This window comes from Rattus norvegicus, chromosome 19 (genome assembly GCF_036323735.1).
Source record: "Rattus norvegicus strain BN/NHsdMcwi chromosome 19, GRCr8, whole genome shotgun sequence".
In the NCBI taxonomy this organism is placed as follows: Eukaryota; Metazoa; Chordata; class Mammalia; order Rodentia; family Muridae; genus Rattus; species Rattus norvegicus.
The window spans coordinates 9,732,007-9,759,432 of record NC_086037.1 but is presented as its reverse complement, the minus strand read 5'-3'; the positions used below and the strand labels follow the sequence as shown (position 1 = coordinate 9,759,432).

The window sequence follows — 27,426 nt, the reverse complement described above, 5'->3', positions numbered from 1 at the left end:
AATATGTTCAAATTACTTCCCGATGGCACTTTATGAAGGAGATGTTAATTTACATCCTGGAGTGATTTCTTACAGCTAAAAGTTCTTTTGGTTTGTTTTTAAGAGAAATTAATGGTTTCTTAGGCAGGCAAGTAATATCCCAATGTTCTCTTGGATCCTTAATGGACTCTGGTGCTATGCATCCTGCCACAAGCAGAAGTTGGCCTCACGTGAGCTGATGGGCCTCCTGCGCTTAGGGCCTGAGTGGATTCTTCTAGAAACAGCCCCAGGGCTCAGTCTGCAGCACTGGCCAGAGGCCCCCCAGTATTTATTCCTGTTTATTCCTATGTCAAAAATCAAACCAAACCAAACCAACAACAACAACCCCCCCCCCCAAATAACAGGGCCTTGCATGGGCTGCCAGAGGTCAGAGGGTCAGAGCCCGGAATAGAAAAGGCATAGAATGCCAGCTTTTATCACAGGATTCTTCTGATTTCTTCGTGTGATGCTCCTGGTTTTGTCTGCATTTCACTTTGGAGGAGCCAGAGCCAGCCTTGCACTTCCTGGCAGGGCAGGAAGTCACAGCTCTGAACCTTAATGCGCCTGTCTACGAAGTGGGCTCAGAAGAGGACCTGCCATTCCTGCTGCCTTGACCGTGTCTAGCAGCTCTTATCACTGCTCACATCGGTCTTACAGCTAATCCCCCCGGCAGCAGCCTGGGCAGCAGGTTAGGATACCACAGACATGCTTTGATAAACAACTTCAGCTAGCAAAGCAATTTACAGTGGCCCTGTCTGTCTTACCAAGGGCTGCTGAGGGGTGGGGGTCTGTTATCAACAGCATGCTGCTACTTAACACTATGCCCAGTAGTTGCCATGGCTCCCTCCTGTTTAGTAGTAGCTCCCTGAACTTCTAGAAAGTTCCCAAGTCCCAGGGAATCTCTGAGCAGATCAGAGAAGGGTTGAGGCAGGCTTCCAGCAGGCCCCTAGGTGAAGGATTAAGATGCGGCCATGCTGGCTTCTACGTTTAGCAGTCTTTTCCAGTCCCACCCGCCACAGGCTATGCCCCCCAAGTTTAAGTCTGCAGGGTCACCTTCAGCATGTTCCTCCTCTGAAATTCCAGCTCAGAAGGAAGAGAAGACAAGAGCTCAGCGTCAGGAGCGGCCACCTACTTGGGTCTTTCGGGCTCTGCTGGTAGGAAGGTCCATGTTGCAGTAGGTCAGCCTGGGGCTGTGACAGTGATGCCAAGCCTGGGACTGGAGCATATGAGTGGAGCCGGGAGAAGCCCTGGGTCAGCCAGGACAGCAGCTTCTAAGATGCTGTGATTGGCACAGCATGGAGCTGGTGTCCTTCCTGGTTCTAGCCACACCAAGGGGCCGCTCGGGGAACTGCAGGAGCGCTCCAGGGAGGTCAGGTGGGGACCATGGGCTAAGGTTGCTAGGAAAAGCAGAGCTATTGCCTGAGGAGACAGGGTTGCTAGGCGACCATCTGCGTTACCAGGGCCTTCACGTCATCAGTAACCTGTGTCTCTGCAAAGCTGGCCAAGGGCATCCTTCCCCAGACAGTACCAGCCCAGGAAGGCCTCTCCCCAGCTTCACATCTTTTGCGTGTATGACCGGGACCACTGAGTGTCATCAGAATGTTGTTCTGCCTTGGGCCAGGGGACCAAAGGCTCTCTGAATTTAAAACTGCAAGTGACCACTTGTATAGATGAATGTATGTGTACCTGAGGTGTGTGGGCTGTGTAGACACACGCCAACATGCACATGGGTACCTTTACGCACACATGTGAAACGGTGTGATGATACATGTATGTAAACGTGAGTATGTAGCCAATGTAGCCAGCATGTGACACACATATATGCATGTATGCCCATGTCACTATGTCTGAGAACACATGTACAGTCATGGGAACGTCTGTGTGGGCCCCATATGGCCACCGGCCTTTGGATATGTCTGTGTTCAAGAACAGGGTACAATGTCAGAATTTTCAGGGGAGATCCAGAAGTCAGAAGTGGGGGAGTACATGCTTAGTTTTCCCCAAAAGGAAGACTTTCACAACACTACGGATGGGATGGAAAGTTCATTTTAAAAAATCACTTTGGGGGCTGGAGAGATGGCTCAGCGGTTAAGAGCACCCGACTGCTCTTTCAGAGGTCATGAGTTCAATTCCCAGCAACCACATGGTGGCTCACAACCATCTGTAAAGAGATCTGATGCCCTCTTCTGGTGTATCTGAAGACAGCTACAGTGTACTTATATATAATAAATAAATAAATCTTTAAAAAAAAAATCACTTTGGGGTTGGGGATTTAGCTCAGTGGTAGAGCGCTTGCCTAGCAAGCGCAAGGCCCTGGGTTCGGTCCCCAGCTCCGAAAAAAAGAAAAGAAAAAAAAATCACTTTTATGTATGTGTGTGATATAGGGAGCACATATGTAAGCATGTTTGTATGTGTGTACACAGGGGTTGTTGTGATATGTGGAGACCTGCAGTCTCCCTCCATTGCTTTCCACTGTATTCACTGAGACTCTCTTAGTTAAACCCAGAGCTAATCCAACTGACTAGTCCGGTTGGCCAGCTTGCTCTGGGAATCTCATTTCCATCTTTCAAAGGTTAATGTACGGCAGGCCACCGCGTCTCCTGGCATTTGTGTGGATCCTGGATAATCGGGTTGACTCCCCAGCTCCTTGAGAGGAGATGGGGTAAGCATTGGGGATATTGGAGGCAAGAGGAAATTGTGGTTTTCTGTCATGGTTGGGAAGACAGCATGTAAAGTGAGCAAGACAGCTCTGAGAACTGCTGTTACCCCACAGGATTCTACCTCAGCTCTTAGGCTGGTTTCATGGTTAGCTGTTTCGTGACTGGAGATGAAGTAGTCTATAGTCCGAAGAGAACATTAGTCACCAATCCGTCCCTACTGCAGACAGGCCTCACGGCACCCATCTCTGTGACTCCTCTACAAGGGCTGCTGTTGGCCCCCTAAGGCTGTGGAGGTGGGCACTGCAGAGGGAAGCCACTTGCCAGGTAGCCCTGCTGACAGGCAGGGTTCCATTCTGGAGCAGAGCTGTACCTCTGAAGAATTATGATGTTACCTGGCCTTAAGCTCTGGCCAGAGAGACGACCCAGGGATTACAGGACTGGATCTAGTATTGTGGCAGTGGGTGACATGGCAAATACAGGCGAGGGGTTAGAGTAGGGGACAGATATGTTTCCTCTGTCCACAGCAGTTGGGACCTGCTCTCCCAGCCCACACCTCTCCCCAGAACGCTTGCCAGCTCTACCACTGCCCTGCTCACAAATCTTAAATGTTCCCGGGTCCACGGCTGTCACAACCTGCTTCAGAGACAGCCCGCGGTTCACTCTTCTCACGCCAGGCCCCTACACTGGCGGAGTCCTTCAGACCCTCCTCATTGCCCATCTCTGGTCATGACCTTGGCCTGTGCTCTCTCCTCACTCATTCCTGCTTCCTGCCAGACCACATCTCCCCGCTCTGTCAAATCTTACCCCAGGTCTCCAGCTCCTAACTAGGTCTGCGATCTGCCTTCCAATGTTTAAATCTTTATTCAAAATGCACTGCGTAGACATCAGTGCTGTAAAGACGAGGGAATCAAGCATCACCGGTTAGCAGAGCAGAATCCGGAGCAGCTATAGACACTATTAGAGGCCACACAGGGTCACTGGTGTGTGTGTGTGTGTGTGCATGTACACGTGTGTATGTGTGCTTGTATGTGTGTGTACATAGTCTGCATGTGTGAGTGTACATGTGTACATGTGAATGCATACATAGGGGAGACGACCTTGGCTTTGCTGTCAAGAGAGAAGAACTCTGAGCTCAGTACAAGTGTTCGCTCGTGTATCTATACATGTCGTTAATTATAGACTCATTTAATGCCTGCTGAATATTAGGCGTTGTTCTCAGAGTAGTGAAAACCGCATTTTACAGGGATGAACCTGTGTGAGTTGGGGGATAGCTATCCCTTTGAACACAGTGGGAACCCCAGCTTTCCCAGTCCTCTGATCAACGCTTGACAGTGCTCAGCACTGAACAAAGGCAGAAGCACCCCACCCCAGGAGCCCAGAATCCCACTGCCCAGAACAAGTGACTTACATAGGCTCCTCTTCCTCCTCTTCCTCCTCCTCCTCTTCCTCCTCTTCTTTTTCTTCCTTCTCCTCCTCTTCTTTTTCTTCCTTCTCCTCCTCTTCTTTTTCTTCCTTCTCCTCCTCTTCTTTTTCTTCCTTCTCTTCCTTCTCTTCCTTCCCCTCCTCCTCTTCCTTTTCTTCCTTCTCTTCCTTCTCTTCTTCCTCCCCTTTCTCCTCTTCTTCCTTCTCTTTCTTCTCCTCTTCCTTCTCTTTCTTCTTCTCTTCCTCCCTCTTCTCCTCCTCTTCCTTCTCTTCCTCCTCTTCCTTCTCTTCCTTCTCTTCCTTCTCTTCTTCCTCTTCTTCCTTCTCTTCATTCTCCTCTTCCTGCTCCTCTTGAATCTGTGGCAGCTCCCTGAGTCAGGACCAGAGGGAAGCTGTGAGCCCCCCCCCCCCAGCTGTTCCACCCCTCTTCACCCCACCTCTGACATTCGTCCTGGGACTTTCCAGCAAAGCTCCGCCTGAGAGCCTCAGAGCAGTGGCCACAGGCTCTCTCTACCTCCCTACACTGCCCTGGTGGTGACTCGAGCACGGGGATGAGCTTTAGTGAGCCTCAGTTTCCCCTGATGTGTTTCTTAGTAATTGCAGGCCAGGAGCGTGATCTGCTGATCGTAACAATCCCTTCTGTTTTGCATGCTTCCCTGACAACTTTGCTCTTAGCCCTTAATGCCTCAACACAGGCCCAAAAGCCATGGGGCGGCTGCCCATTGACTGAACTTCTGAGGAGATATATATATAAACTTGGTGACCTTGAGTATTTAATTACAGCAGAAAACTAAATGTCACCAATAGAGTGTCCAAACACCATCCAAGAATGGAGTCATGTGAGGGGAATCCTGAGTACTTATGAAAAAACTTCAACAAGAGTCTTGTGAGCTCGTTTCCTCAAAACACAGAATTGTTCATGGAATGAGCTTCCATGCCCCTCCCAGGTGTAGTGGGTAGGAAGGAGTGAGTTCACTTTGGATTATCCAACCGGCTATTGTTGTTTGTTTACATGCCTGTGTGGAAAAAACATGCTTTGCCACGTGCTGCTTGCCCTTGTGATTGTACACTTTATTCGTGTGGATAAATTGCCTGACGCTCTGAATAAAGTTTGCTAGTGCCTAAGACTTTAGTCCACCTCATGTTTAGATCTCGCTTTCTCAGGTTAAAGCTGGGCTCAGAGATACACACTTTTAATCCCAGCACTTGGGAGGCAATGGCGGACAGATCTCTCTGAGTTCAAGGCCAGCCTGTTCTACATAGTGAGTTCCAGGCCAGCCACGACTAAATAGTGAGACCTTGTCTAAAAACAAACAAAATGATGCTATAGTCATATAAGAGAATACTATACAAGTAGGGAAATAATGAGGATGATTTCCACCTGCTAAGTTATGGAAAGCTTCAAGGTAATCAAATATTACAAAGGGCAGCTAAGTACATGTGATAGGCCATGTTTCATACAAACAGAGTGGGGGTTGTCCTGGTTAGCCTTAGTTGTCAACTTGGCATAGCCCAGAGTCATCTGAGAGGAGAAGCCTCAATTGAAGAACTGCCTAGATCAGGCTGGTCTTTGGGTATATCTGTGGGAGACTGTCTTTATTAATTTGCATAGGCAGGCTCAGTCCACTGTGGGTAGTACCATTCCCTAGGCAAGTGGTCCTAGACTACGTAAAATGCTAACTAAGCAGAAGCCTGGAGAGCAAGCCAGCAAACAGCATTCCTTCATGGTTTTTTGCTTCAAGTTCCTGCCTGACTTCCCTCAATGATAGACAATGACCTGGAAGTATAAGCAGAAATAAACCCTATCTCCCTCCCCTATGCTGCTTTTGGAGTTGTTTCATCACAGCAACAGAGTCAAACTAGAACAGGGGGTTCCATGTGTATCTGGGGCCTGGTAGCCTTGTGCCCAGGGGCTGAGGGCAGGTGCTGAGAGTGGAGGGGCAGGTGTGGTCTTTTGTGCCTTTAGGATTCCACACTGTATGCCTGAGACCTCGAGCACTCATTCCTTTTCCGGAACTTCTCTCTTTTCCCACCTGGGCATCTCCACCATGGCCTCACTCTCGTCTTCATAAATGGGAGCCAACTCTGTCTCCTGCAGGCTGGCACCATCTTCCTGCTGGGTGTCCTCCCAGCAAGAGTCCACATCCTCGAGGACAAGATCATGTTCCGCCTGTTCCACAGGGAGGATGCTGACTGCAGGGAATAAAGGGGAGCCATTTGTGGGGTGAGGAGGGTGGCTTGTGTCCCTAAGTCCTGGGGGTCTATCCCAGTGTCTTGGCTCCTAGTTGGCTGTGTTACCAACAGGATCATAAACACCCAGCTCAATGCCCCAGGGACAGCCTCAAACAACACAACTACGTATCCAGCCTCCTCCCTTGACTCCTCCGCCTTTTTCCCCCTCTTGGGATCAAGCTCTGGTTGCAGCTGACCTAACTTGCTTCCTATCATGGCTTACCTGCTTAGAGGCTTGGCTCAGAGCAGAGAGAATATTCTATTCAGTGCCACAGTTGATGTTAAAGGACCCAGACCCACCCCCAGGGACAGGGTGCCCTAGATCGCCTGAGGGGTACAGAGAAAGCCTGCTCCTTGCCTATTTCCTAAGTGCCATCTCTCGGTGACAGCATGTATGTGAGCTCAGTAGCTGCTTCTGGAGACCCCGTGTCCCTCCATCTAGGCTTAGAATCTCTACTCTCCAAGACGCTGTGATTTTTCCATGGGGACATGGAAAATAGTTACAGATGCCTGTGACCTCTAACGTTTCTGACCAGAAGATGGTACGAGCCTGGGCTCCTGGCAGCAGTCGGCTCAGACAGCTGGGTGTGGTGGCTCATACCTGTAATCCCCCCACTTGAGAGGCAGAGGCAAGGTAGGAAGGATGGAGATGTGGTGAGTTCTAGGCCACCCTGGGCTACACAGGAAGGGCATTTCAAAAACCAAAGAAGTGATCTCAGAACATCTCATGGGAAACCCAACTCTCCCTGGGCAGGTGTCAAGTAGGGAAGGGAGACTTCCTTCATACTGGCTGCGTCTCAAAAGTCCCAAAGGTCTTGGCGGCCCTCAATTCAAGCATGAATGATAATGGCGACAGTCTATTTTTGGTTTGGAGACACAGGGTCTTGGTATGCAGCCCAGGCTGACTTCAAACTTTTGATCCTCCTGCCTTCACATCTGAAGTGCTGAAGTTACGGAAGTGTGCTGCCTGACAGATATCTGTGACATTAAATGGGTGCTGGTATCAGGTCTTGTCCTGGGACTGTCAATATACATAAATAGTATACTCCCTTTCCTCAGCACTTGCCAGGCTCTATGCACTGGGACTTCCAGGACTCACCCATCTATCCTCACATTAGGCTTTTGAAGACAGAAGAACCATTTTCCCCATTTTATCCTCTGATTTTATGTTTAATTCCCACCCTACAGGTGGGATAGAGCGACACAATTTAGCACTTTTCTCATTTGTCTTGGCCCTGGTCTCTACGGTTACTCTCCCTGTAGACACCCAGGGAAACCCAGAAACCCCAGGGGAAGTGCCCCGCCCACTCTGAGCTGGGATTTTCTGCACCTGGTGCTGGATTCTTGTTCTATAAACAGCCCTGGGGTATGACTCGGCAGCCCCATCCAACGGTGGCCCCCAGAGCAAGAGGTGAATCTCATTGTGTTCTTAGCTACCAAGTTCTGCCCAGACCTAGTGGGGGACAATGTAAGGGAGAGGCTGTTCCCAGCCTTAGAGAAAGACCATGCTCAGAGAGGCCGAGCCTCATGTCCAAAACCACACAGGAATGTGGCAACGAGCCAGGTCTTCTGACTCTCATTTCCCTGGCCACTGCATCCCAGTCGATAAGTGTTACTGTGAGCATCTCCCCAGTCCTGGGTCCCCACCGGGCACTGTTGCCAGTGGTGGCGTCATCATCGTTTCTTTCTTATGAACTCTTTTCAGATGCTCCGAGTGTGAGTCCTGGGTTGCTGGCCCTTCACAGCCATTTCTTCCCTTCATCTCTGCAGCCAGCCTAGAGGGTGCCCTTAGAATGTTCCTGCTTGTAGAGAAGTATGCCACAGCTCTGGGCCTGGTCACCAACCGAGAAAAGCAGGGATGGGGTGCAGCTGACAGACATCACGGTATGGGGTTGGGGTGGATGGCAGTTCCTTGGGAAAAGCAGCTGCCTAGAGCATTCTGGCCCCTCTCTGTAACAGTCGAGTTCTTGTTCTCCGCAGCCTCCCAAAGCCCATGTTTCAATTTCACACCTGGAGCCTTTCTTGGACAGGATGCTACCTTCCAGTCGGCAACCTGTCTGCCCCAATGTCACTGTGTGAAATTCTGACACCAGCCACCTGTACCACTGAGATCAGGGCTCCTGCTCCCAGGGCCAGCTGTCATGGGGTCTAAGCACATTGGTCTCACCAGGACAGATACTCTGGCCTCAGATCTCCTGAAAGCCAGGGCCCAGGCTTCAATCTATCTTCTCTACCAGGCACGGTTTATGTTATCTGCTTCCCTCTGGTCCAGGCTACTTCTCTTCCCACCTACTCTGTTCTGAAGCATGGGCTCTCCCTCAACATACACATCTCTGAAGGTACAGTTCCAAGTTCACACAGGGAAGCCAGCACCCCTGGGAATGACAGATTGCCAGGATGCCCATATCCCAGTCATGAGATCTGGAGGTAGGGCATTCTTCGTCATTGAGCCTGGTCATGTGAGATGCTATCCTGCTTTGAGTACATCCCATGCCCACAGGACTTACTCAACTCCAGAGTAGTCTTTGTGAAGTCAGTCCCTGCTCGACCACCTTCAGAGGCTCCCCATTGCCTAGAGCCTTGTCCCCGAAGGGTTAAACTTTCAGCTTTGACTTCTCCAGAGTTTTTCTTTGCCCAGAGTTCTCCAGCCTCATGCCCTCACCTCTGGGCATTTCCCACTTTACAAGATTGCCCTTTCTCACGGCTTACGGGTGACCGCTGGGGTGACCGCTGCTGTTTAGATTTTCTCGTGAGCACAGACCAATCTGGTTTCTGACAGAAGCCAGGCCCTTCTTTGGGAAGCTGATTGTTTTAGTTATTTGTCTGTTTGGTTTCTCTGGGCAGCCTTGACGGTCCTGGTTTGTCCTTGATTTGTAGACCATGCTGGGCTCAAACTTAGAGATCTGCCTGCATCTACTTCCTGGGTGCTGGGACTAAAGGTGTGCACTACCACGCCCAGCTCGAAAGCTGGTTTGTTTTTTTTTTTTAAGGTTGACAATTTTGCTTCAAAATCAATCTAGATAAAGATATCGAGGAGCCTCTGGGACCTTAGGGTCCCTGGCCAATTCCTCCATCCCACAACCCCAGTACCACAGGCAATGCCTGTTCAGTCCGCATCCCTTTAGTACCAAGTATTACAGGGTTATAGGGTATACCCACAATTTAAACACCCAGAGGCTGAGGCAGGAGGATGGAGAGTTGGGAGCCAGCCTGGAATGCACAGCAAGAACCTGTCTAAATAAATAAAACTTAAAAGACTCCTTTCAGACTTGGCTTAAGAATATCACGCAGTCAACAAGTTTCAGGTGCAAAGTCACACTCTTTAATGTCAATTACAATGTCATAGTAGGTGTGGTCCCTTCTCATGGGAGAGGAAACTAGGGCAGGCCTCGGAAGAAAGACTTGTAAGGAAACTGAGTCTTGTGTAGTGTGGATGGTGTCATGTGCCCCGGTGTGAGCATGCTTAGACATTGAACATTGAAGCCTCAACGGGGCTCTCCACAGTCTCACACCAGAAGGTCTTCCTTGCCCTTGCTCTGATCTGGGTGCTGCCCCATGGCCAAGAGCCCTGAGAGGAAGTTCTGGGGTTGCACTTAATGACTCTGGTGTCCTCTGTCCTGACTGGGGGTGCAGGGGCTGGGGGTTCACTATTCAAAGAGGGTGGGGATTAGCAGTCACTGCCCCCCAAGAGGTCTTCTCTTGAGGCATCCTTCAGTCCTTCAGCCATCCATCCATCTGTCTGTCCATGAGCTCCCCAGGTCCCCTCTCCCTTGTTTCAGAGGCCTCCAGCTGCTGTCGCCCCTGAAACAAAGGAGGTGACAAAAATGTGGGCACCTGAGTAGACAGAGGATGGATGGATAGATGGATGGAAGGATAGACAAGCATCTGAGTGGCTAAGCAGATGATGGGTGGATGGATGGATGGATGGATGGATGGGTAGATGGGTGGGTGGATGGATGGATGGATGGATGGGTGGATGGGTAGATGGGTGGATGGATGAGCATCTGAGTGGCAAGCAGAGGATGAATGGATGGGGAGACTAGGGGACAGGGTAGAGGAAGGAAATGAACATGTATCCCCAGACCCTCAGTCACCCCATGTAGTGGGTTAAAAGGTATCCCTGAAAAGACATGCCTAAGTCCTATCCTATCCTATATAAATGTGACTTTATTTGAAAATAGAGTCTTTGAGAATATTATTGGCCTCAGGATCTCAAAGCAAGAGATTTCTGGATCTAGGGCAGGCCTTCCCCCTTGCAACAGTCACCCTTCCAAGGGGAGGATGAGCAGACGACACAGGGAGCAAATAGAAGGTCAGCTAGAAGCCAAAGAGACTCAAGGTGGTCAGGAGAGCTGCAAGGACACACACCCCACACACGCTCTGCCTTCTGGAGTCTCAAAGGGAAAGGACCCTGCCAGCACCCCAATTGTGGACGTATGCACATTTGTCACGGCAGCCACAGGAGACAAGTCTACCTAAGCTCCTGGTCTTTGTGCCAGTGCCCACCAGAGACCTGCCTGTTCCAGGAACTCTGAGGTAGCCTGATTGCACCAGATGAGAGTCCTATATCTTTCCAGGAAGCCAAGAGAAAGACAGGAGGACCCATCACCCATCTGAGCCCTCCACAGTGTGGAGATGATCCCTGTCCTGGAACATTTTGGCCCTTGAACTTCGGACGGAGTAGTTACCCGCCTGGCCCAGTGGGGCCTAGTTTTTGCTGCATATAACTTACTGAGGAACTGCCTCCAGTTCTCCAAGGCTTATCTTTTCTCTGCTCTAACAGCCATGGGGTCCCTGCAGACTCTAGGGCTGCCAGGAGTCCAGGAGAAAGTGAGCTAGCCCCACCTTGAAGCTGGCCAGCTTTCTCCCTCCCACTGGGTATTGTTCTAGTTACTGTCCACTCTCTCACCTCCATGGCCTGGGCTGCCTGTCCTGCTCATACAGACCATGGTCCAGAGGGCTGGGATTGGATGCAGTTTTTCTCCTGACTCAGGGAGACCCTACATGTCTAGGGATGGTATAGAGGCTGCACTGTGCACAGGTCTGAAGGCTACTTTGTTCCCTGGAAGCCCACCACAGGTGCCTGAAGCAGGCTGAAGCAGGTGGCAATAAGTTACCCATCACTACTGGATGGATAGATCACCAGACTTCCGGTGGTACTGTCTCTGCCTGTATGCTGCCTGGCTTCAGCCTTCCGTCTTCCAATGGTGCTATCGAATACCTTCCGACTCATCACAGGGGAGGGAATTCTGTGGCTCAGTGGCTCTGAAGTCCCTAGAATCTGTTTCCCAAGAAACACCTCTTTCCCAACCAAACCCACACGCCTAGCTTCCAGAGTCCAGTCTCCAGTTCTGGGTAATTGCCAACAGGAAGGGGTGTAGTCTTGGCTTCAAGGTTGTTTTCCTGACAGAGGAAACACTCTAGCCACCAGCTCCGTTACTGCTATCCAGAGGTGCTGAGCCGGAGCAGGCCCTCTGCACTTCAGGTTAGGAGACCTTAGCTGTACCTCAAACTCAGACCTAAATATATCAAGCGACCCTCCCTGAAAGGAACATGGGACTCGGGAGCATGGTACTTACTGGTCTGTACGTCACACGTCCCAGGGCAGCTGGGCTCCTACATGGAGAGAAAAGAGGAGATCTGTCATGGCCACCTCACCTCCCTCCCTCCTATCCCTAGTACACATGTGTCCTTTCCCCACCAGAACCGCAGAAGACCCACCACCTAGGCTCCCTGCTCTTGCCTTCTCTCCGGAGGCTACCGGCTGCTCTCCCTCCAGGACCACAGTGTGCCCTCAGCTTTTGCTCAGGCCAAACCACCTCTCTTTTGCTTATCCTGTGAAATGGCCATCCTCTCCTTCCAGCCCTTGGAAGTCTTCTCCCTACTATGCCTGCTTCCCCTGCTGCCGGGGTCCCCAGGGTCCTCTGTCATGGGGGCATCTTCGGTAATTAATGGTTCTTCCTCTCTGGCCCCTTTTATGGTTCTAACTCTCTGAAGGAAGCCATTACTCTCTGTGCTTCAGAGACGGTATGATGAAAGATATGAAGTGTAAACCTGGCTTCCATCACCTTCTGCTCTGTCTGCCTCAGCACTGAGCCAGCTAGGAGGGGAGAGAGTGCATAATACTGGGAGTGGACCCAGGATGTCCGGCTCTTGGCCTGATTCCCATGAAACAAAGACAAAAACCTCTGCTGGGCCTAGAGCCAATGAGGAAAGACCTCTTGGACCCTACTTCCAGTGAGGGAAGAGTAGGGTTCTTGGCTCTGTGAGAGGAGCTGGGGAGCTGAAAGAGTTGCAGCAAGGTTCCTGCTCAGAGGTGCTGGGGCCCAGAGGTCTGGGACCAGTCTAGGCCCACCTCTCTCTCTGGACAAGACATCTTACTTTCAGACCACTCTCCTGTGTTTTTCCCAAGGCTGGGTAATAGCAGATTTTTTCACCTGCTTCTCTGGGGGATAAAGTAAGGTTCCCCAAGGACCAAGGCCAATATCACACAGCCAGGCCTGAGAGTAGGCTTCCCAGTTCTAGATGCTTCTATGGAGATATCAATAATCTCCCAGAAAAGAGAATCAGGCTCCTAGGATCTTGATAAAGAAAAGGAGGAGGTGATCGTGACCCCACCACCACCCACGTTTGGGCCCTAAGCTGTCAGGAACACTCATGCAGCCTAAGAGCTTCCTGGGAACCTCACTTCTTCCTGGAACGCTCCTGGGCTCTGGATCCTTGTGCATTCTTCTGGGTCATTTCCACTAGCAAGCCTTTTTGATGCTCTGGGAGGTTCCATGTCAGAGCTCCTCTGCCCCTGTAGAAGTCCCTAGACTCTACGCTCCTGACTGGTAGGTAGATCAATACTGGTGGCTACAGAGCCTGAGCAAATGTGTGCACACAGACAGGCTTCAAGGCCGAGTTGCCGCTGATGGCTCCCTTCTTGCTGTGTCCCCATGCCCAGGGACTCAGGCCAACCATCCGACCCTTATTTGAGCTTCCAAGACCTTTCGCTCACCACCGCCCAGTCAGGGTCTCTTCTGCCTGGCTGCCCACTCACCTGCTCTGCAGCCTTCCCATGGAGCACAGGCTGAGGCAGGGCCATCTCCAGCCTGTGTAGGAGCCACTCGATCAGCCTGAAATGGGGAGATGAGCTGAACTCCAGTGAGAAGAACTGGGGTGGGGAATTGGCACAGATAACAAGCGTGCCAAGAGGCAGGTCGTGTCAGACGTCAACTCCAGTGCTCTAACCCTGAAGGCCCCTTTCTGCCCTCCCCGTCCTTCCCAGGCAGCCCTAGCAGGTAGCTCAGCTCAGCTACATCTGCTTCAGATATGCATTTCTGGTCTCTCACCACCACCCCCAGGGTGTGAGCATTGGGGAGCACCCAGCCAGATTTTAAAATGGATGTGGCATTGGACCAACATCCCTGCACATTTACAGCTGGTCACAGAGAGGGCATGCACAAGGTTTCTGATCACAGGAAAAGTCTGAAATGCTTCTAAGCGCTCCTGTGTGGTCATATAAATGAAGCCCTATGTAGCTCTTTACAGTGATTGAAGGAATAAGGTAGAAGTGGTATATAAAGCCACCTCTGAGGGACCTCTTGTAAAAGTGTGTGGCATGTACATGCACGCACATGTGTGTGTTTTATGCACATGAATAGGTGTGTATGTCTATGTAGTCATTCAGAGACCAGAGAAGGGAGGCAGGCACCCCTCTCCCCTGCCCGCATCGTCCTCTGCCTTGTTCCTTTGAGGCAGAGGCTTTTCCTAATGGTGAAACACGGTCTCTCCCTAAGCCTGAGGCAGGGTCTCTCCACAAACCTGAGGCAGCTTTTCTGCCTAAAGCTAGAGCTCAAGTTTTTTTTCAGCAAGCAGCAAGCAATCCTCCTGTCTCCATTCCCTGCCTCAGTGCTGGGCTTATAGGTCTGCACAGAACCATGCCCGCTTTCACAGAGGTGCTGAGATCCAAATTCTTGTCCTCATGCTCATGGAGTGAGCTTGTATAGCAAGCGCTCAACCACTGACCCATCTCCCCAGACACTGAGGGACTTTTTTAAAAAAGTTCCACTTAAGGAGGATGTTAAAGAATACATGCAATTTGGTTTTAATAGAGCTCGGTCTCTCTCTCTCTCTCTCTCTCTCTCTCTCTCTCTCTCTCTCTCTCTCTCTGTGTGTGTGTGTGTGTGTGTGTGTGTGTGTGTGTGTGTGTGTGTGTGACTTGTTTTAAGACAAGATCTGGCTATAGAGTCCAAGATGGGTTTGAACTTATGATCCTCCTGCTGCCTCAGCTCCCTGAGATTACAGGTGGGCACTTGGTATATGTTTAAAGGAAATGCTCACCCCAGCCTGGTTGATGAGGAAGATACTGATGAGGTTTGCCTGGAGAGTTTGAGTCTTCGCCCAAGTGAATGTTTTTAACTTTCTAATTTAGCTGATTAGTACTGGGTTAGAGCAAAGCATTGAGGCTGACCCTTGTAGGAGGTGCAGCCTTCAGGGGGCTCACCTGACAGGGTCCCCAGGTGGTGGCAGGGAAGAGGCTTGAAAGCCAGGCTGGGGCTCTGCGGCTGGCTCCTCCTCAGGCTCCACGGGTCCAGGATTAGGCTGGGAGGGGTTCTCTGTGGGCTCCACTTCCATAGGGGTTCCTGGAGGATCTGAGTGGTAGGAGAGCCGCACTAAAGACCCCATAGGTGGGCTTCAGTCAACCCCCTATGGGTATAAAGGGCGGGATTTGGAGAAGTGACAGGGTTGGGTGAAGAGACCTTGGAGACCACCCTAACAGCAAACAGCCTAGGAAGGGAAAGGGACAGCCCCAAGCTTGTGAAGTCCAGCTGACTCAAGCACACACACACACACACACACACACACACACACACACACACACACCACACACACACCACACACACACATCATACACACACCACACACACACACCACACACACACACATCATACACACACACATCATACACACACACACATACCACATACACACACACACCACACACACACCACACACACACATACCACATACACACACACCACACACACACACCACACACACACATACACACACACCACATACACACACATACACACACACCACATACACACACACATACACACCACACACACACATCATACACACACCACACACACACACCACACACACACACATACACACACACACCACATACACACACACACACCACACACACACACACCATACCACACACACATACCACACACACACACCACACACACACACACACCACACCACACACACATACCACACACACACCACATACACACACATACCCACACACATACACACACACACCACACACACACACATACACACCACATACACACATACCGCATACACACACACACCACATACACACATACCATACACACACACACACAGAGTCTCAGGTTCCCCTGGAGAGCCTACCCTCTCCTGTGACCACTTAGGAAGCCCCTCCCAGCTCCTCCTCTGTACCTGGTTCCAAGACAGCACCCTCAGGTTCAACTTTCCAGGCCTGGATAACAGAGATGGATGGGTCGTGGTCAAAGACAGCCTGCATGTACCCCACCTCGGTCAGCTGCGCCCTGGCCCCGTGTGTTAGCACCAGTATGCATGTGTGCATACACATATGCATGGCGCTGGTGGCAGCTCTACGATGGTTAACCTCCTTTGTTAAGGTCACTCAGAATCACCTAGGAGGCACACGCCCTCTGGGCAGGCCTTTTAGGGAGTTTCCGAAGAAGTTTAACTGAGGAAAGAAAGCCCACTCTGAGTGTGGTGTCTCCATCCCATATGTTGAAATCTCAGACTCAGCAAAAAGGTTTCAGAGACAGACAGACAGACAGACAGACAGACTGATAGAGACTGATGGACCCACCATCTTTCACTTCTGTCTGCTGCCATGGTTCCCCACCACGATGGATGGTACCCACTTTAAACCACGAGCTAATAAAAACTCTTGGGGTTGGGGATTTAGCTCAGTGGTAGAGCGCTTGCCTAGGAAGCACAAGGCCCTGGGTTCAATCCCCAGCTCCGAAAAAAAGAACCAAAAAAAAAAAAAATAAAAACTCTTTAAACATCTTTTGTCAGGAATGTTGTCTCGTCACTAAATAATCAATGCAGTGGCTCCATCTTGCTCCCAAATGTCCCCAGGCCCTTGTCAGTCACTCCTCCCAGGAAGGACACTCCAATGAGAAGATCTGCCTTCCAGTGGATGCTGGGGATGGTCCCTGGCCTGCAGGAGTGGACAGTTCCCTGGGCCCCAAGCCTCCCTGCGGTCAGCCACCCACCCCCATCTCATCACTCACCTGGGAAGGCGTAGGGGGCTGAGGTAGCACCTTCTCCAGATTCAGCTCAAGCCACCTGAGTAGCCACAGGCTGGGCCTGTGGAGGGGTCAGTGATCAGCAAGTGGATGGCCTGAAACAAGAGCTCCCTTCACTGCCCACCTGAGTCTAGGCCTGGCTAGGCTTCTACACCCGGAGAAGGAGCCAAGAGTCTAAGCTTAGAATGAGTGAGTGACGGGGAGAGTGGAGGGAGGTGGAAGGCATGAATCTGGGTTTCTTGCGGAAATCGAAAAATGGTTCTTCAGGCTGACAATGGGGACATGGTAACTTGAAAATGTAATAACCGGGACTAGGTACTTATTAAGCACTTCATGTAAAATTCTAGGGTTTTAGCCTTTTTTAAAAAAATATTTATTTATTTATTTATTTGTTTGTTTATTTTATTTGTTTATTTATTTATTTATGTTTTGCCTTTGAGACAGAGTCTAGCTATGTAGTCCCAACTGGGTTCAAATTCGTGATTCCCCTCCACAGTTCTGGCCTTATAGGATTACAGGTGTGTGTGCACTTGTGTCCAGATTGGTTTGTGGCTTTTCTTAAAACACGGGAGGCTCTGCAGTTACACCAAGCAGGGGTGGCTGAGCCTGGGCAGGGCCCCTCCCTAAGCAGGCTCCTCAGTGTCATTGTCCCCATCTGCTGGCCTGACACCCTCACTGAGAAGAAGGTGGTTTCTTTTGAGAGGTCATAGGCTGGGTCCCTGAGACAACCAAGTTTGCATATACCTCATGGTGGGCCAAGCCCTGCTTCCAGATGCCACATAAACCCCCACACTCCCAGAAGTCTGTCTGCACACAGAGCTTATCCATGCTTGCTCTCCTTCTTAGGCAGCCCTGCAGAATCTCCAGGAAGTATTGGAAAGCCCGTATATCCTGGAACACTACCCCATGCTATAGATAAGAAAAGTGAGGTGGGAAAGAGGGAAGAGACATGCTTCCGGTCACTCGGGAGGTGGTGATAGACCCTGCTCTCAGTTCTGCACACACTGCTTGGCCTGCTACAGACAACAGTGACCCTTGCTGACAAGGACTTACTCAGTGTCTTGAGTCTTGGAAGTTTTATCTGAGCCATCTTCAGACCCTACAGAGCCAGGGAATAAACGAACACGGAGGCGGGATGAGGAAAGGTTGCTCACTGGGTACAAAACTGCACTTAGAGATTGTCAGAAGTCCTGGCTGCACAGAGGGTGGACACAGAGAGCAACTGAACACCATATATCTCGAAAATCTAAAGAAAAGACGGGATGTTCTCGCCAGGAAGAAATGGGAGTTGTCTGAAGAAAACAGGTAGGTTTAACCTGATTACAAAAGCATCGGGTAATGAAACACCACCGGTAGCCATTAAAACAGGCCACGTTGGGTTTTATGTGTCAGTTTAAAAATTAACGGCTTGAAAAAAATATACATGAAGTCAAGGGAGAAAGAGGAGGGAAGGAAGGAAAAAGAAAAAGGGAGCAGAGAGGAAGGGAAAGAGGAAAAAGCTAGGGGAGATGAAGGTAAGGAGGGAGAGAGAGGAAGAGGGCAGGAAGAGAGAAGGAGCAAACACCCACCTGGAACTCCCTGGTTTGGCCTCGAGCAACACTCAAATCTGGTCCCCCAAGGCCAGTGGATGAGTCACTGCCATTCCCCTCACTGCTGGACCTACCCCGGTAGCCCCTCAGAAGCTCCCACCCCCTGGAAAGTCATCCTGCCTTTTCATCTTACCTGGGTCTCCAGTGCCACAGGGCTCCAGGGTCTGTGCTCCATCCTGCTGAGACAGACAGACATTACCGGCAGTCCCCAGGAGCAGCCTTTCCAGCCCCACAATCCCCTCCTGACTCTTCCCTCAGCCTCCGGCCACCCTGCCCTTGTACCTGATCTGGGCCTCCCTCTCCGGCAGCCAGGTTCTGGCCCCCACTGCTGCTGTAGACAGGCTGTGGCACGACCTTCTCCATGCCCTTCCAGAACCAACTCAACATCCAGGAGCTGGGCCTGCCAATGGATAGGGACATGAATCCACTCAGCCCTCATCCTGCCAGAGTGGCAGTCCATAGCCCTGAAGGATTTGTATCTCCCCATGATGAGACTCTAAAACCTCACTTCTTCTCCAGAAAGACCCAGAGTACCCTTCGGTCCAAACCCAAAGATGCCAGAGAGACCTTTGGAACCTGCCCTCCAGTTGCTCCACACAGCACAGCCAGCCTCTCTATACCCCACGTAACTTGCCCCTACCAGCATTTATGACTGGTGCTCCAAAAGGATGCCCCCCCAGAGCAGTGGTTCTCAATCTGTGGGTCTCAACTCCATGGGGGTCAACAAACCCTTCCCCAGGAGTTGCCTTAGACCATTGGAAAACACAGATATTTACATTATGACTCATAAGTAGCAACAAAAATAACCTTATGGTTGGGGGTCACCACAGCAAGAGGAGCTGTATTAAAGGGTCGCAGGATTAGCAAGGTTGGGAACCACTGCCTTAGCCTATCTCTGTAGGCAGAGGCTCATCGGTTTATGTGAAGATCCTAAGTCCTGGTCCTTCGTTGGCCCCCAGCCCAAGATCCACTGGATAAACTCTATGGACTAAAATGGCTAATGTCAGGACTGGCTTCACTGGGAAGTCAGCAGCTCCAGCCATGATCTGAAACCTCCCCAACACTAATTAGTGTGCCCCAGCATCGATGCCATTCTGGCGTCCCACACATTACTGTGGCCTGCCCTCTCTTGGTAACCATTCCCACTGTGCTCAGAACACCCCCAGCCTCCATCAAAGTTCCCCTAACTGCTTCATGATGCTCTGGGCCTCTGTGAATGGCCGCAGACCTGACTCACAGCGCTCCTCTCCATGCCAGTGGCTCCCAGCAGGGGCGGTTGAGAGATGGAGGGGGTGGTATAGTACCTGTTCACCTTGACAACAGCAACCTGGGCCTGGGAGGTGGGCTGAGGAGGGTCAGCTTCCTGGGTCTCTGGCAAAAAAAGGAGAGAGAGAGAGAATTTCCTAGATATTAGATGTGGACGCCAAAGAGGTCCATTTCTCCCTTACTAAGGAGATCAAGTCAGAGGCAGGACTGATGGATGGCACCAAGGGGTTAGAAGGGGAGGCTTTCAGCTCAGCTTAGCTGAAAAGCCCCCAGGAGCCCACTCCAAGCTTCTCTGAGTTCCCACTTGGTCATCAGTGAAGTGAGCTGCTGCCAGGCTCTGGGAGGAGACCCCAGCCCTCACCCCAGCCAGCTGGGGTCCCAGCACTCACCTTGAAGGCTAGGGCCAGCCTCAGCCACATCCTCTCCTTCCACTGGTTCCTCTGGTGGCTGTGGGTTCAAATGGGACCTGTAAGCCTTAGTGACGTGGTGCAGAAAGGACAGCCTCTCTCATTCTATCTAGAGACCTGTAGCTCCAAAGTTGACTGACTCATTTCAGGATCATCTCCAAAGATGGCCTCACCCTCCACCAGGGTCCTTCCTTCCTTGAACCACAGGGGCCCGGCACCCAGGCTGGAGCCTCACCTCCCAGCCTCATATCCCACAGGGAACTGTTCCACTTCAACAGCCAAAGAAGAGGGGGATCCATAGGGCAGACTGGAGAAGAGGGGCCAGAGGTGCTCCTCAGTCTGGCTTCTTCCTCCTGAGGCCGAAACTTTCCTCCCTGACTCTGCCTCTCTCTGTCCCTGCTGCCTCCTCTACTCCTGCACTGTGCGCAGTTATAGACAACCACACGTGGGCATCTGTGTAGACACCCGCAGGTGTATACTACACCTGGGCCTGGAAGACAGTGTGTGGAGAAGAGACAGATTTCTGAGCCTCTGGGAAAAGCCCTATACTTCAGATCTGGCTTCCCAAGGGGCCCATTTCTCCCTTAGGTCATATGTATGTCTATGCACACATAGACATGAATATGCATATCACACTATTGTGCATACAACAGTGATATACACATGTATGCACATATGTACAAAATTCATAATATACACTTGTATCTAATTGCATATACACACATGGCAGCAATACAACTGTATTCAAACACATGTGCACAGATGTGCTAATGTCCACACAAATGAATATATGTGCATTCAGATATATTTGCATATGTATAAAGACATAAATTTGCATGCATACATGTGTATGCTTAGTCACATGGGCATGCATTTGCATAATTACATAAGCATGTATACATACATGTACAATATACATATAAAACATACACATAATGTCTAAAATTTACACAAGTATACATATGGCATATAAAATGTGTATGTGTACAGAGGTGTGCAAATGTATGAACAGATGAGCATATGCACAAACACATAAGCTCATACTCAGAAATGTGCATATGGAATCATGTGTACATGATAAACATGTACATGCCCTGTGTACGAATATACACACATGAGCATACAGACGCATGTGTGCTCACAATATACTAACATGCATATACCAAATGCACATAAACACACATGTACACAAATACTCATTCTATACCATTTCCTAAACATACTCTACACTAACCCAGACACAACCTTTTTCCTTCCAGAAATACCTTGCCTCCGAAGCCTTCTGCACCAGACTCCACATCTAGGAAGCACACCCCACCGGCTTCCAACCTTGGAAGTTAAATGACCCTCGCTTATGAGTTCCCGTAAGCTCTCAGAGCAGTGCTGGAGCTCATTCCCTTCCTAGCCCTGCCTCCTGGCATAAGGAGCTGATGGGCACTTTTCTGCTAACCTCTAGGGGCAATGCCTGGATGAGTTCTCTGTATGCCTTTTGCTTTAAGCACTGAATCTAGCATCAATTAGAAGCTAAATGAAATCTGCTTAATTGAGCTGCTAAATTAGTTGTCATCCGGCCCCTGAAGGGATGAGATGTCAGACTGGCAAGTTTTGCTATGCTTGAAGGAACATTCTAGAAAAAAAATGTTCCTCAAAATGTGTCACATGGACCAGTGCCAGCTTGTAAACTGCTAACTTGTCTGTGGTGACTGAACAGTTGAATCAAAAACTAAGGGTTGATGAGATGGCTGTGTGGGTAAAGGTGCTTGCTGTCTGACCAGAGGACACATGCCACATGAGTTATTCTCTGATCTCCATGCATACACAATAAATAAATGTAATAAGTTTTTAAAAATTCTACCTCATGTCCCAAAGTATATGTATTCAGTGGAACTGTAATATTTTTTCATTATTTGCTTGTTTGTGTTTATTGGTTTCTTGAGACAGGGTTTCTCTATGTAGTCCTGGCTGTTCTGGAACTCACTCTGTAGACACCCTGGCCTTGAACTCAAAGATCTGCCTGCCTCTGCCTCCTGAGTGTGCTCCCACTGCCTGGCTTTTATTCCTTCAAACTCTTCCATAAACTCCTTCTTGCTCTTTTTAAAATTCATGGCCTCTTTATTCATTAATTGGTGTGTGTGTGTGTGTGTGTGTGTGTATACAAACACACATACACACACAATACACACATGCACAATACATACACACACACACACACACACACACACACACACAAATATATTCTGGGCTCTCTTTACCAACCCCTGCTCACTTCAGTATGTCTATTGTTGACATCCTGGGAACACCGATGTTCAAAGACACTTGGAAACTGAACTAAGGGGCTGGAGAGACAGCTCAGTGAGTGTGAACACTGCTCGTGAAGGACTCATGTTCCGAGCACCCATCAGGGAGCGCACAGCTCTGTCCAGGAATCTGGTGCCCTCTTCTGGCCTCTATGGGCACTGCACCCATGTGAACACCATCAACCCCCCCCCCCCAATACATAACATTTAAAATAAATCTTTTTTAAAAATACCGTTTTAAAAGATGTACAATTGGGGTTGGGGATTTATCTCAGTGGTAGAGCACTTTCCTAGCAAGCGCAAGGCCCTGGGTTCGGTCCTCAGCTCAAAAAAAAAAAAAAAAAAGATTTACAATTAATTTTCTACTTCCTGCATTGAGAAAGTTTTCCTATGAAACGAGTACCAACCGAGGGAAGTGGTGTGCTTCTATTCTGGAGCTATTTCTGAACCTCCTGGTCTGTGGACTGGTAATACATGGGTCATGGACCAGAGTCTAGAGTGTCTCTGCTCTAAGACTCCAGAGGCTGATAAACATGGTCACAGGCTAATTATAGCATACTGCCTGGTTTTGCAAATAGCGTGTATGAACGCAGTGCCAAGTTTGTATTTGACGTGTATGTGTTCTTGAGGAAGTTGGTCACGTGTACCGCTGCACGTGTTTAGAGGACAACCTGAGGTGTTAGCCCTTGTCTCCCACCTTCTTTTGAGACAGGGTTTCTCTGTGCTTTTTAAGTGGGTTAGCCAGGCTAGCTGGCCAGTGAGCCTCCATGGATTCTCCTCTTTGTTTCCAACTCCCTGGAGAAGCACTGGAATAAAAGATGCCTGGGTGACTGCATCTAGATTTTACAAAGGTTCTGGGGATTTGAACTCAGGTCTCCATGCTTGCATAGTAAATGCGTTTAGCCTCTGCGCCACTGCTTCAGCCCCATAAATGGATTTTGTCTGCACACAGGCATGCTCGTTTGTTACACGTTCTGCACAGCTGTGCTCACGCTACAGAGAGCGGGGCTGAGCAACTAAGAGACACGGCATGGCCCACAAAGCCTGTCTGACCTCTCACAGAAACAGCCTTGAGCAAACCTGCTCACTCTCTGGGTTTGAATGGCCTCGTTCAAGTGTGCACTAAGTCAATGACCACATTTCCCACTGCCCCCTACTTTTACCCATGGGGATCAGGCGGCCCAAGCTGGTGAGTCCCTGAGCAGTAAAGCCAGCCTACCCTCCTCACCCTCTCCCCTCACCAGGGTCTGGACCTCTGGTGCAGCCTCTTCAGGTGCTGGTTCCGGTTCCGGCTCTGGTTCCGGCTGAACCTCTGGCTCGGGTTGTGGATTTGCCTCAGGCTTTGACTCTGTTTCTGGCTGTGGTCCTGCTCCCTCTTCAGTCTTCTGGGGGGTCCCCGGAGGCTGAGGCAGCACCCTTTGGACCCAGCCCAACATCCTGACACCTGTAAGCGAGAGAGTCTTTAACCTGAATGAGCAGTCACTCTCCTCACTCATGGCTACCTTATGGGGATTGCACTTGCCCTTTACTGAACCCCGCCTTTAAAAATAGTCCTGCCGGGGTTGGGGATTTAGCTCAGTGGTAGAGCGCTTGCCTAGGAAGCGCAAGGCCCTGGGTTCGTTCCCCAGCTCCAAAAAAAAGAACCAAAAAAAAAAAAAAAATAGTCCTGCCGTATGGCTGGAGAAACGGTGCCGAGGTTAAGAGCACTTGCTGCTCTTCTAGATTCTGCTTTTCTATACGTATTTTACAGCACCCATGTCAAGCAGCTCATAAGCACCTGTAACTCCAGTTACAGGAGACCTCTGTGAGCACCCACACATACATGGAACACACACACACACATACACATTAAAAATAGTTTTAAACGTTTCTGCGATTATGTATAACCCCTTTTCACACACACACACACATACACACACACCCAGACATGCATGTCTGCTTCTTGCCCCTGCGGTCTGAATTCCAGAATATAACACGTTCTCTATCGTGTGTGACCTTTGAGCACGGCTTCGTTCACTGAGCATATGCATCTTGGATTCCTTTGTAAGTGTTTGTCGCTAATTCATTTATTTCTATTATGGAATAGTATTCTATCGCATGGATTCTGCATATTTTGCTTCTCTGTTTCCAAGCTGATGAGACCGTTTTTATTGGAGGTTCAAATAAAGCACACAAACATAAAAATATTTCTTCAAATGTTATCTAAGACTGGCTGTTGAAAAGAATCTCAATGTCCATTGGGGGTGAGGTCTGCATTCCATAAAGTATAATACAGCCCATAATGTGATATGCGGAAATGCCGGAAAGAAGTGCACTTGTTGGAACAGGAGATCCCCATGCTCTACCACTGTCACAACACAGACTCTCTGTGTGTCTGTTTGCCTGTCTGCGAAGTGGGAGCGCTGAGGCCAGGCGTGGTGGCACCCACTCAGACTCCAGCGCTTGAGTGGTGGAGACAGAAGAATCCAGGCTAGCCTGAACTAAAAGAACAAGAGGCATCAATAGTGCCTGCCTTGTGGGCAGAGTGTGAGGATAAAAGCCATCAAGAGACCCCTGCATGGAGGCACATGCCTTTGATCCCAGCTTTTGGGAGGAAGACACAGTCAGATCATAAGTCCTGGGCCGGGCTGGAGAGATGGCTCAGTGGTTAAGAGCACTGACTGCTCTTCCAGAGGTCCTGAGTTCAAATCCCAGCAACCACATAGTGGCTCACAACCATCTGTAGAGAGATCCGATGCCCTCTTCTGGTGTCTGAGTACAGTGTACTCATATACATGAAATGAATTAATTAATTAAAAAAATAAGTCCTGGGCCAACCGGCTATACAATTGAAACACTATCTCAAAACAAACAAAACCAATCAAATAAAAACTCATAAAGGCAACATTCTTAGATCAGGGACTAAGCCCTCACTACATTTTGAGTTATCTGTTTGGATACCATCCGCTGGCCAGTGACTGGCCCTTGCCGAGGGCTTCATAAAGGCTGGCCATGACTACAGGGACAGGTACTGAGTGTGAATACCAATTATGGGATACTGTACTGCAGAAGCCCATGACAGAGAAGAAATGCCGGTGACTTGTGGATAGAATGTCTAAGGTAACATTAGCCAGGTGCTTTAATGCCAGCTGTCAGGAGGCAGAGGCAGGCAGATTCTTGTAAACTTTACTATGGTTTACACAGTAAGGTCCAGACCAGGCAGAACCACACAGTGAGACTTCTCTCAAAAATAAATTAAAAAATAAATAACAAGTTATCATTTTTTAGCTTTGAGAATAAAATAGCAGTTAGACTTCTGTCACAGTTAATGATGACCAGTTAAGATTTCTGACACGGTTAATGATGACCAGTTAGACTCTGTAACAGTTGATGATGACCAGACAGACTCTGTAACAGTTGATGATGACCAGTTGCTACCTTATTACTATCAAGTAGCACATGGGGAGCCAGCTCCATGGGACTGAATTCTTGCAGGATGGCCTGGCTCTGTGGTACTATCAAAGCTGACATGTAGATAGGTCCACGAAAGGCCACCCAGGACACAGGCCTACCAGCGTTATGCCTCCCTGTCTATCCCTTCAAGGACTCTTAGAAAAAAGTAACCCCATAGCCAGCTTCTCAGAATCCATTGCCAGCCTGCTTGACTGACCCAAAACCTTCACCTCTGACCCAGCTCTCGCTCAGCTTCTCCCAGAACAGCCTCTATGGGGACAGAGCTTAAGCTTCAGAGGCAGATCAGCCTACAGAAAAGTAACCGGGGCCAGGCACAACCAATGGGTTCTTCTAGTTCTCTGCTGGTTTCGGGATGTGGACACAATGACTTCTTCCCAAGGTCACACATTTGGAATGACAGGACACATAGATCCTGGCCAGCTCCCAGTAGTTCTGAGAACCAGACCTGAAGAAAACCCTTCTCTGGACCTGACTTCCACATCCCCTTGATAACACTCATTCTCCTGACAATCTTGCCTGCCCCCTACTCCCCGTGAGAGGGCTATCCAACAGGCTTGCCTAAGGTGACTCTGGCCAAGATGACTGTACTCTGAGATCTACCCTTGGGCCTGACTGCCTTCTCTTACTTCTGCTGTAGTGGGCAACGGTCCTAGCCTGGATTTTTGAACTGTCTGGAGGTTACCTAGGGGAACAACTTCCCAGGCCTGGTTTTCCTTGATGGAATTTGGAGACCTATCTCGCCGCCCTCCCACTTTGAAGGAAGAGAACCTGGAAGTTGAACCCAGGAATCTGCAGGGTTGGACACCTCAGATTCTGAGACTCTTCTCGAGGAGCTGGAAAAAATACAGATTCCTAGGTTCCCCCAAACCTGCTGAGAGTGTTGAATCCACATTTCTCAGGCTGTGCTGGAAATACGAAAGTCTAAGCCACAGGTTAGAGTGTGGGGACCAGGCACCATAGCTCTCCTGTCTGCTCTATTTCATCACCTAAATGCCCTGCTAAAAGCTGAGCTTGGGGATCCCCCAAGGAGTCCCATCGAGCCCCCACTTCATTTTGAGTTACCTGTTCAGATGTCAGCGGCTAGCCAGGAATTGTCTTCTCAATGCCCCAGCAGCTGGCCTCTCAGACCCAGCCAGGATTAATTGGCACTAGATGAGTCGGGTGCAAAGGATTAGGATATGCAGAAGCGGGGGGCAGGGTAGAAAGATGTCTGGTGCCTAGAGGAGCCAGCAGCAACCCCTCAAGGGTTCAGCAGGGTCCTAGACACAGGTTTAGGGCTCTATGAGTTACTAGGGAACCTGCCCCAGGGTCTGGCTTTCTATGCGCTGTGACAAAGGCTGCAGGACAACCAATCTAGCCAGGATACATGTGTGGTTCTGGGAACCTCCTCAAGGTGACCAGAGCCCATCAGCTCAGTCTGGGGGACAAGAGTGTGTCCTCCTCTCCTGCCCCATTCGGGCGCTGAGCGGGAACTCTGTAGCAGTGATTAATAGCTTAAACATTATGCTGGCCCAGGACAAGGCCTTTAGCCAAAATCTGTGTTTATCAGTGGCTCCAGAGAAACAGAACCACAGGGCCAGGAGAAGTATATCTTATGCCAAGCACGTTTATTAAGAAACAGTATCTTGGGCTCAGAGACTTTTCCAGAGATCCCACGGAGTCCCAGCATTAGGGCTGGGACATGCTTTTGTTCCCAGCAACTACACAGTGACTGGATTGAATGAAAGTAGTTTAGGGTTTCCACCAAAACC

The 27,426-nt window shown here is 49.9% G+C and overlaps 1 protein-coding gene across 2 annotated transcripts in view; it reads right to left on the bottom strand.

Annotated features, from left to right (window-relative positions):
• The window catches only part of Cngb1 (cyclic nucleotide gated channel subunit beta 1), a 66,219-nt gene extending 39,432 nt beyond the window's left edge, over positions 1 to 26,787 (bottom strand). Inside the window, exons 1-14 of one of the 2 annotated variants that reach the window (NM_031809.2) lie at positions 26,738 to 26,787; positions 23,464 to 23,666; positions 19,908 to 19,965; positions 19,557 to 19,623; positions 18,535 to 18,652; positions 18,386 to 18,428; positions 17,717 to 17,762; positions 16,649 to 16,724; positions 15,816 to 15,855; positions 14,821 to 14,968; positions 13,375 to 13,450; positions 11,912 to 11,948; positions 6,134 to 6,293; positions 4,087 to 4,470 (exon numbers count right to left, since the gene is read on the bottom strand). In NM_031809.2, the coding sequence (NP_113997.2) occupies positions 4,087 to 4,470; positions 6,134 to 6,293; positions 11,912 to 11,948; positions 13,375 to 13,450; positions 14,821 to 14,968; positions 15,816 to 15,855; positions 16,649 to 16,724; positions 17,717 to 17,762; positions 18,386 to 18,428; positions 18,535 to 18,652; positions 19,557 to 19,623; positions 19,908 to 19,965; positions 23,464 to 23,658 (1,448 nt within the window). In that variant the 5' untranslated portion in view covers positions 23,659 to 23,666; positions 26,738 to 26,787. Of the gene's footprint in view, positions 1 to 4,086; positions 4,471 to 6,133; positions 6,294 to 9,634; positions 10,134 to 11,911; positions 11,949 to 13,374; positions 13,451 to 14,820; positions 14,969 to 15,815; positions 15,856 to 16,648; positions 16,725 to 17,716; positions 17,763 to 18,385; positions 18,429 to 18,534; positions 18,653 to 19,556; positions 19,624 to 19,907; positions 19,966 to 23,463; positions 23,667 to 26,737 lie in introns of those variants that run through there. The other variant, NM_001389260.1, reaches the window with a different exon arrangement.
• Positions 26,788 to 27,426: the final 639 nt, after the last annotated feature.